Below are 10,136 nucleotides of genomic sequence, written 5' to 3'. Positions count from 1 at the left end.
AAAAAATCTACATTTTAAATTTGGTGCATACATTACATTCGCGTTACATTATCCACGTTTATATCTATGTGTATGTCTCTCAACATACACACACACACATCCATGTCACCATTACGGTCACTTTCTACATGACTACCTTCTGGAGAAATCTGTAACCGGGCCTAGGAGGAGCCAAGGGTGGCCCCAGTCCTCACGCATCACGCACAGCAGCGGTGTTCACTCTCTCTCCGCCTCCTGCGCTCCAGCCTGCGAGTCTCTCCTGATCACTCTGGGTCCATCCGCTGGGCATGGCTCTGCCCTGTGCTTCCCAGCCGGCTCCCGCCCTCCACCCTCTGCCCTGTAGAAGGCAGGGAGGACATCAGGAAGTCGCTACACGTCTGTGAAACCTTTGTAACGTGCGGCAGTGTTAGGACAGGTGGCTGGGGACAGTCCAGTGCAGTGTCTCCTCTTCAAAACACAGCCTTTTCATAAAATGCAGCCCCTTAACCACTGGGGGTTTTTTTTTTTTTTTAAATAGATAGATAGATGGATAGATAGATTGATTGATTTATGGCTGCGTTGGGTCTTCGTTGCTGCGCGCGGGCTTTCTCTAGTTGTGGTGAGCGGGGGCTACTCTTCGTTGCAGTGCGTGGGCTTCTCACTGCAGTGGTTTCTCTTGCTGCGGAGCACGTGCTCTAGGCACGCGGGCTTCAGTAGTTGTGACACATGGGCTCAGTAGTTGTGGCTCGCGGGCTCTAGAGCGCAGGCTCAGTAGTTGTGGCACACGGGCTTAGTTGCTCTGCGGCATGTGGGATCTTCCCGGACCAGGGCTCGAACCCATGTCCCCTGCATTGGCAGACGGATTTTTAACCACTGAGCCACCAGGGAAGCCCCCCACTGGGGTGTTTTGAACGTAACCCTGTAATACAGATGCAGTAGAGTTCCCTCGACAAAACATCCTCTGTTCATCTGTGGGGTGTAACTTAACAATGCAAAGCAACAAGCCCTCCAAATGGCGCTGTGAGTTGGGTCCTTTGCTTCTTCCCTCGAGCTTGACTCTGATGCCACTAGCACAGCACAATGTTGGCCTAAGTGGGTGTGTGCGCTTTTCCCCTGTTAAGTGGATGTTAATTTTTCCGGCTGTCTTTTAAGCAGCAGTACATCAGCTTCCTGACTGTGCCTTTTCTATAGTAATTTCTCTAGATTTTCAATTTAGTGTAAAGAAGAACATTTGGGGTCACATTTTTTTTTGGCATAAACCTTTTCAGAGTGATCCCTGTTTAAAATACTTAGTGATCCTGATGAATCAATCTTCTGTTGAAGTTCACATTTTGGTCACATTAGCTGTAACACACTCCCAAAGTGATGCAGAATATAGCAGTGCCCTGATGACCTACGTAAATGAACCCCATCTACCAGAAATAGTCAGATAACTGAACGAACAGATAAATGAATGAATAATGGAGACTGGGCAAAATGATTTCTAATTGATCAGCTGAAATGAGCCACTCTGGTCACACACTTTGGAAAACTGTATGATGTAGCCTCATGGCCTCTAAGAGACAGTTTCAGCACAAGGCAAGGCTGGCAGAAGGGTGTGAATAATAAGACGTGCACCCATAAACTTTCTCCAAGGAAAGTTCAAGGGAGAAAAGATAGCTTATTCAGCACGTCTGGACAGTCAAATGCTCCTCTAATCAAAATCATTTATATATATTTAAAATAGGACTGGTTCTACTTCCTAATCCTGGGGGACCCAGAAAAATATCTGTTTGCTATCTTTAGGCAAATTCTCTAGCCATGACCACAGAGGCCCCTCGTCCAACATCGAGAAAGAGGAGGTTGCTGGGTCTTCCTTGGCCTCCTCACTTTTTCAAATCTTCTTAAAGAATGAGAAGAGCTGACTTCTGCCCTGCCTGCTGCTAGAGCCCCAGCACTCTGACCAATCGATGCCTCGCCCCAGTCAGGGCTCGGCGAACGTACCCTGGACTCTCCCACTGCCCTGGCCTCGTGCCCTGCACACAGTGGGTATGACCACGGGTGTGGGCATGGTGGTGGTCAGAGGAAGCACAGGACACAATTTATAATGTGTTGAATTAATGACCGAAGAGAAATCAATTATTTTTGCCAGTAACTAAGACTGCCGCTTCCTCAATGTCACAGAACCTGAATCCTAATTCTGCTACTTAGAACTTTGTCAATCTGGGTGAGTCACTCACCTTTCTCGGGCCTCAGCTTCCTCATCTATCAGACAGGACTACAACTACTGACCTTGTATATTCCATCGAATGATGCACAGAAAGTGCAGGTGAGAACACCTGGGGAATGTGTGTTGTGACTCCCCTCCTCCAATTCACTCGCCCCCAGCCTGCCCCTCACGCTCTGGAGTCCTCCTTACAAGGAGGACTTGCTGACCCTCCACCTAATCTGGCAATGAACAGTGCCACGTACTGGGGTTCAGGAATGATAATTTTGCTTTGGCATTCTTCTGAAAATTCTAGGCAATTATCAGCTGGTCCTGGAGATTTAGTGACAAGCTTAGTCCTAAAAAAGGTGGATTTACCATTATTTGTCTCACGTCGGCTCTAAAAGACGCTGCCATGTGGTCCGCGCTCACCACCCCTGTGAGCAGCATCCCCCCCCACCCCGCTCTCTGGCTGCTGTGTTGAGGCTGAGTCACGGGAGGGGGAGCGATCGGCACCTCGGGCAGAGTTACAGGGCTAGCACTGGGGGTGAGCCGCAAATAGGAAATGAGGTCAGGAACTCAGAAGATCAGGATCAAGATGCTCACGGCTGGGAGAAATCAGGTTTGGGCACGAGAACGGTCAGGGTCTAGGAGGGAAGTCTCCATGGTTCACACTGGAGCACTGACAGGTAGGGAAGCTTCCAGGTGGAGGGCTGCACCTGGGGGCACGTCCTTGTTTTCCCAGGAATGATGCTTTCCCACCAGCTCCTCAGCAGCTCCTCGCAAAGCTGGCCATGCCCACCTAAGGGGAGACCCTCAAACCTGCCTTTCCAACCTGAAATCCCTTTGTTCCTTGCCTCCCGCTTTCTCTCTGATCAGTGGCCCCACGTGCTCTTGATCCCTTCTGCCCACCTCTGAGGCTCCGCCCACCACCTATCTCGCTGGAATTTGCAGTCTCACCTCCTCTACCCACTGTCCACACCCGTCAGGACCTTTGACCTTGAAAAGCCTCCTCTCCCCCGCTACTTCCTCAAGCTATTTCCCCTTTGAGTCCCCACAGCCCTCTGCTAGTTTTTAGGGGGCTGATACTCTGTTTTGTGTTATGATGATTTGCACGCGTCTTACCTGGCTTGTTACCCTGCAAGCCTCCTGAGGACAGAAGCTGTCTACCTTATTTATGTAGCACCTGTGGTTCCGAGCGTAATATCTTACCAGTGGGGCCAATAGATATTTACTGTGTTAAATTTTGCCATAATTCTGGTATCTAAGAACGAGTAATCGTATTTCCCGTTTTTTTTCCCTCATTACAAAATGCAGTCACATTAACGTGGTCACATTACACGGTGGCTTCGCTATGAATAAAATAGCTACTGGTTTCTGTTTGATCCTCCTCAGACTCAAATACACTTTCCTGTCTTCCTGGGTCCTAAAACATTCCTTTGAGGCAACAGTCATTTGATCCCTCCAGAAAACACGATCATCTCATTCCATGCACCTCCCGTCACACCTGTGCGCAGCTGACACCCGTCTCTATCACGCGCTGGCCTCAGCCTGCAGCTTCCCCCATTTGGCGGAAGCTCTCTGGTGCGTTTCGTTCCCCTGGCGGGCAGGCCGTCCCCTGCACTTCCCACTATATGAAGCTCTGGTACTCAGCAGCCCACTGTCGCTGTCTGTGGTTGTCCCTTACACACGCACCTGCCAGTCAGCTCCTTCCCTGCCCTCCCCTACGTCTTGACTCATTGGTGACGTCACCAAGGTCCTCACGTGCTGTCAAGTACTCCAGTTCTCTTCTTTCTGGGCCCCGGAGCTGCTGCGGAAGCAGCCTGGGCTTTGGCTCCGCTTTGCGCTCACGGCCCCGGCAGCGGCCTGACAGGTGGAGAGGTGGCTCTCTCATCCTCCTTCTCCTCAGACCCACTATTCAATTCTCTCCTGAGCACATAGGTCGAGATTCTGTGTCAATTCAAATGTCAGAATGATATTCCAATCTAGTCAATTGTCAGATTTTAAAATCGCCTTTTTCCAGTTGTGGCAAAGGGCTGTGTGAGGTTGCTGGCCTTCTCGTGCCTGATGCTACGAATGTGTGCACAAGCTGCTCCAGGCCAGGGGCCGGGCCGGAGCCGGGAGGAGCCTTTCTCTTTGGAAAGGGCCTGCGAGGCACGAGGCACTGGGCAGGACGGGGTATTGACTCAACTTGGGACTGTTCTCCAAAAGGAAACTGAGCCCAGTTCTGGAACAGGCAGCCTGGGAATGAAGCACTGAGCCCCATCCCCCCGGCCCCGTGGCCCCTCTAGCGCCTGGCCCAATGCTAGGACCAGAAATGCTCCATGATATGCTTCTCTGAGACACACTGAAGACTAGGCTGGGCCGTTAAAGAGGACACTGGAATGAAAGATACACTAGCCCTATCACGAGAAGATCAGACACTGAGTTCATTATAAAGATGGGAAGGGGAGGCCCCATGCAGGAAGAAATAGCTGTAGTGAGAATGTTTGAATCAGTCTATCTGCGTATCTTGTAATGATTTTAAGTGTAGGAATTTATTATCTAATCAAAAGGATTTGTGATTATAATCAGGGACACTGTATCCAATCAGGAGTTAGTAATTTGGGCCTAACTGTGAATGTCAAGCTTCCCATCAGGTCATGGGATGTGTGCTGACCGGCAGCGTGGGGCAGGCCTCCCTTCCCAGGTCTCGGGTCCCAAAGGGAGGAGCCAGCAGGTTGGGACTGTGAGACTTTGGATCTACAAGGTCCCGAGGCCCGGGGGTGCTGAAGGGCAGGGGACCGACTGTTCCGAGGGGCAAGTTCCAGGGGACCATCAGACAGCCCAAGCTCACGCCACACTCCATTGCGGTCCGGCTGGAAAGTGTAGAAAAGAGGCTCTGGCACTAGGGTGAACAGTCTCGCAAATATAATAAATATTTCTTCCCTCTCCCCAGGAAGCATATAGAGACTAAAACGAGTTCTTACTACTTTGGAATAAACAGTAATGCTCTCTGGGGGAAGAGCCAACTGGCAGTTTGATAGACAGGGTTAATCAGACACAGGAAACTTTCTGATTAATTGGACAATTACCTCAAATTCTGAGAGAGCCAAGGCAGTGTTAGAGAAACAGCCTGACCAACTAGGAATAAATTCAATAGCCCGAGGCAGAGATTTTTAGTGTACGAGGGTTGAAATACACTGGCACCGTGTGCCTGATTTTTACGGTCTCACGTTCCCCCAAATGTAAAGGGCCCGTAACTATTTTTTAAGACCAAAGTGACTCAAAATTATTTCGGCTTTCAACAACTATGTAAAATCTGTTTGACATTCCCTTGAAATCACCCTAGGGCCCCAGGACACGGCAAAGCCAAAATTCAGGGGCCGGGAGAGAGGGGGGTCATCACGCTGGGCGATGGAAGGTGGTCCAGATCCACCCTAAGTGTCTCTGTGCGAGACGGAAACGCAACTCGGCTCCTTCCTGGGGTCTGAAGGCGGCGCGGCCTCACCTGGCGGGGGCGTGCTTCTGCTCCTCCTCCTCATCCGTGTCGCTGCTGATGGTGATGACGCTGACCGTGGGGCTGGGGGTGTCAGGAATGACGATCGTCTGCCGCTGCCGTTCCCTGCTGGTGCTGGAGGCCCCGTCGCCCCAGCCGCACGTGACGGAGGAGCTGCAGGCAGGGCTGCTGGGCGCCAGGGCGCAGCGCGGAGGCGTGTTCTCCTTGACGCGCTTGGACCGCTGCGGGGAGCTGACGGCCTGAGAGGAGGACACCTCACAGGTGGAGATGCTTCTGGAACGGCAAAGCCACACACGCTCACGGAGAGGGTCAGACCCGGCAGCTCCTTCCGAGGAGCTCAACTGGCTAGAAACACCAGCTTTGCCAAGTCTCCGTAAAACAGGTAGAGGACCAGGGCACTCAGGCTTAATGTGACTGCAGGAGTGGCTGCCTGCGGAGCGCTCTCTTTCAGTTAGCTGAGACACAGACGGGGGCAGCAGCCTGGCCTTCTCTGGGCTCTGGCCTGGCTCCCTGCACCCGCCCCCAGGGGGACAAAGGGAATAGTCAGGGCTCTCAGGAGAGGGCACAGGGCTGTGACCCAGGACTGGGCTGGTCTTGTGGGGGCAGACGTTAACGCCCAGGATTTCAGGGGTGTCTGCCCCAGCGCGGCTCCCTGTCTTCAGGATCGAGGCCCAACTTCCTAAGCTCAATCTGGTCATCCTCCCCAATGTATTTAGCTCTTGTTTTAGAGGTGGAAGAAAAGGTATGTGCACAGAAAGCTTTCGTTTCCTTGCTAATGGCTGGTTTACCACTGATTAAACTAAAACACTCACTTCCTAAGAGTTCCTGGATCTAAAGGATCTAATGTTAAAGTTTAGCTTTCCCTTCTTCCTCCTTTTATGGTCATGACCATAAAAGTATCTGTGTGGGTATAATTTTTCAAAAAACGATTTTTTTGGATTTTGACACATGGGTGTCACAGGAAGCTTACCAGTCTGTTTCAATTGCAATGAAAAATCAGGAAAAATGCAAGAGGAAAAGGTATGCCTAAAAAGGGACCTTTTAATCTTGATTTTGATCAACTCAAAATTACTTATCAAATCAGCCAATGTAGTTTCTGGTAACTTTGGAGAAAAAAATACCTTACCTTTTCCCCTCCCCATCAACCCTTGCTGACCTTGGTCATATCTGTAGAGTGAGACCAAAGCCAGCCTATAATGAAACTTAAGACTGTGATATGTCCTTAGAGATTCTATCATCTTCTAGCTAAAGGGATGGCAATAAAGATGAAAATAATTCCATAAAGGCAGATCTATTTAGTTGATATCAGATATGTTGCTTGTTCCTTTTGGGGGGCTCGTAATAAGAAGTGTTACTGATACGATTGTTCCATTCTTTGTACTTACCACAGAACTATGTATTTGTTATTACTAATATGTTACAATTTTGAGATTATGTTTTCACTACTCGAGCAGTTAAAATATGGTCCATTTGGTGTTGTTAGAGAAAAGTATGCCTGATGGCACCACCTGACAGGGGAAAGCCTTCTGGTCTTCCGAACTGTTATGCCTAAGGCACTGGTCTTAAAAATAGGAAAACACCTAATTTTCACTATAGTGATACTGATCTTGAAATGCACTGGCAATGAGCCTTCCTAAAGGCAGCTGGGAGGTGAGGAGGCAAGAAAGAGGGACTTGCCAGCAGGTCAGAGGCCAAGGGCTCTTCCTGCCCCTACCTGGCCAAGGTGAGCTACAAGGAGGCTAAACCCCACCTCCCGGCCAGACCAGGGTTCTGGCGACCACCTACCAGGGTGAGCATGACAGCACGTGAGGATCGAGACAGTGGCTTCTGTTGCCACCCAATCTAACAAGGACACAGGTGTGCTGCCACAGGGCTGCCACGCAAAAGCATTCTGGAAGCCTGCCACTGATCTGACATGAATTTCCCGAAGTTGTCAGAAACATCCAAATAAGAATCTTGTTCAGGAAGGATGACAACTTAAGGAAGTCAGCTCTTGGATTAGTTTTCAAGTGAAAAAGAATGAAAAAAGGCAGGCCTGATTTCTGGCACCTTCCTATACAAGGAAGTAGAAAACCAAAATTCACTAGACATTTCCTATACTAGACTTCTCTTGATTAGCCTATTCCAAATAAGCAATTAGGTACCTCCCAGCCAGTGCCACTGGAGAGAGATGTAGGAAAAATTCTGCATCCACACAATCTTGATCTTGATTTTTTTGTTTGTTCGTTTGTTTGGAAATCTCTGTTTTTTAAAAGTCAGGTCTCTTGAGGTATTTACATACAGTGGAAGACACCCTTTTGAAATGTTTGATGAGTTCTGACAAATGTACAGTCAGGTAACCCCCATCACGATCCAGATAGAGAACTTTGTCATCACCTTGAAAAATTCCCTTATGCTCTTTCCTTGTCAATCCTCTCCTCTCCAGCCCTACTCCCTGGCAGCTCCCGATCTGATCTCTGTCCCTATAGTTTAACCTTTTCCAAAATACCTTATAAATGGAATTAAACAGCACATGGTCTTTGTCAATCTTGAATTTTAAGAGTTCATGGAGATGAAACTGGATTTAAAGGAAATGGGAAAGATTATTGTTCTGCTGGTTAGTGTCTAGGATTAACCAAAGTTACTGCTTATATTTAAGCAAGTAGCTAAATGAGTTAAATTTCTGACCTTAGATTTCAAAAAACGCACATTTCTGTACTAGTTTTTGTTTTTTTTTTTTTGACTGCACTGCAAGCCGGATCTTAGTTCCCGGACCAGGGATTGACAGGGCGGCCATGGCAGTGAAAGCACCAAGTCCTAACCACTGCACTGCCAGGGAATTCCCTCTACTACTTTTAAATAAAGTTATTATGGTTTTGAAAATGCAACTTCAGAGGTCAGCCTGAGTGTTTTCTAGAGAAGTGGAGAACCGCTCAAGGCCCAGACACTGAACACTGTGGTCCCAGGCCCCCAGCCTTTGGGTGCTGGCAGGGTCAGCACTCAGACCTCAGAATGAATGCCTCCTTCAAACCCTAGTGCTCCCCACATGGTCTAGGAAATTCTACCGGCCACTTCCTGTCCCACTCCAGGGATCCAGATCTTTAACTTCCAAGCTCCTTGAGGTCTCCTTCCTTCAGGGATAGACTCTTACACCACCTACCTCGCAGAGGATTGGTGCTGCTTACTCTTCCGGGAGGAGGTGGTGCTGGTAGGTTGCTGCCGCATCACGTGGGCCACGCCCACATTTAAGGGTTGAGCTGCTGGAAGGGTCACATGACCAGTCAATAGCGCCGGCTGCTGCATGATGGGATTGTAATGGCTGCTGTGAGCATGCGTGTTCCTAAAAGAAAGATGGGGAAACAGGCTCTTTACTGGTTTTATAGAAACAGAGCTCGTTTATAAGATAAAGTTCCCTCCCCAATTAAAAGCCAAACTAAAACCAAAAGGTGGGTCTCTCACTACCCAGAGAGTTGTTGAAGGGAGGAGCCACCCCAGGTGACTTCAACTGGTAAGTTTCCCTGGTGCAGTAACATTTAAGTGGCAGGGACACAACTGGGTGAGTGAGAAAGAGGGCATTTCAAGCGGGGAGAATGCCAAGTAGGCAGACTCAGATTAAGTTCTGGGGAGAGAAAATAAATATTCCCTCCAGCTTTTCAAGTCCCTGAACAGGTGACTGTGCTGTGTATTTTATTTTAGAATTTACAAAGTGCCTTCAGTGGGTGATTCCACTCTGTGAGGGAGGCAGGATATCTTAGTAATACCATTTTATAAGGGAGGATATTGTAGTTTATGTGAAAAACAAACTTCGAAGACTGGGAGCCGTATGTTTCTGGCGTTAGGAAGTGTTAACACCTTGGAATTTTCTCAGCGGCTAGCACAATGCTCAGGCGTGTAGCAGCTGATTAATGAGTTACACGCTTCCTGAATGAACAATTAGATTAACTGAAGGTTGACTAGATATGTATAGAGTTTGGTACTAAGTGAAAATTACTAACGTCAGACACATGTTGATAAGAAATACTGCCAGCCGTTATCCTGAAAATGGGTTATATGGGAACTGGGTTGTGTGGCGCTCAAAGGCTTATTTTCCCACAGAAATATTAAGAGTAGTGATGAATTAAGAGAATTGCCCATAAAAACGCATTTAATACATAATAAAATGAAAAGGTATAGAATTCATCTGAATTTTAAAAATATTATGAAATTTATCTTTGAAACTTAGGGAGAAAGATGAATAGGAAAAAAAGAAGTAGGGAGACACTTTTGTAGAGATTTTGATAGTCTTTTGGACATTTACATGAACTTTAGAAACTGATGTTGTAGCTTCTTTACTTTGTTGCTATTTCATCTACAGACATGGCACTCTTTTTCCTTTGATACAGGTCTAGCACTGGTACTTCTCTTTTGTTTATTAGCCATGATTACCGATGTTCTTTGGACCACACATGAAATGGAGAAGAGACTGAAAAGAAACTGTTGGCTTTAGGTGTCTTC

At 48.1% G+C, this 10,136-nt stretch overlaps 1 protein-coding gene across 10 annotated transcripts in view; it reads right to left on the bottom strand.

The window, feature by feature from the left end:
• Window positions 1–4,885: 4,885 nt before the first annotated feature.
• The window catches only part of HIPK2 (homeodomain interacting protein kinase 2), a 169,310-nt gene continuing 164,059 nt past the window's right edge, over window positions 4,886–10,136 (bottom strand). For 4 of the 10 annotated variants that reach the window (XM_055084803.1, XM_028489686.2, XM_028489681.2 and 1 more), the window contains 2 exons: window positions 8,803–8,982; window positions 4,888–5,936 (listed from right to left, as the gene is read on the bottom strand). In XM_055084803.1, coding sequence (XP_054940778.1) covers window positions 5,651–5,936; window positions 8,803–8,982 — 466 coding nt within the window. In that variant the 3' untranslated portion in view covers window positions 4,888–5,650. Of the gene's footprint in view, window positions 5,937–7,833; window positions 8,221–8,802; window positions 8,983–10,136 lie in introns of those variants that run through there. The other 6 variants (XM_055084802.1, XM_028489682.2, XM_028489679.2 and 3 more) reach the window with 5 other exon arrangements.

This window comes from Physeter macrocephalus, chromosome 5 (assembly GCF_002837175.3).
Source record: "Physeter macrocephalus isolate SW-GA chromosome 5, ASM283717v5, whole genome shotgun sequence".
In the NCBI taxonomy this organism is placed as follows: domain Eukaryota; kingdom Metazoa; phylum Chordata; class Mammalia; order Artiodactyla; family Physeteridae; genus Physeter; species Physeter macrocephalus.
This window is presented reverse-complemented; position numbering and strand designations above follow the sequence as displayed.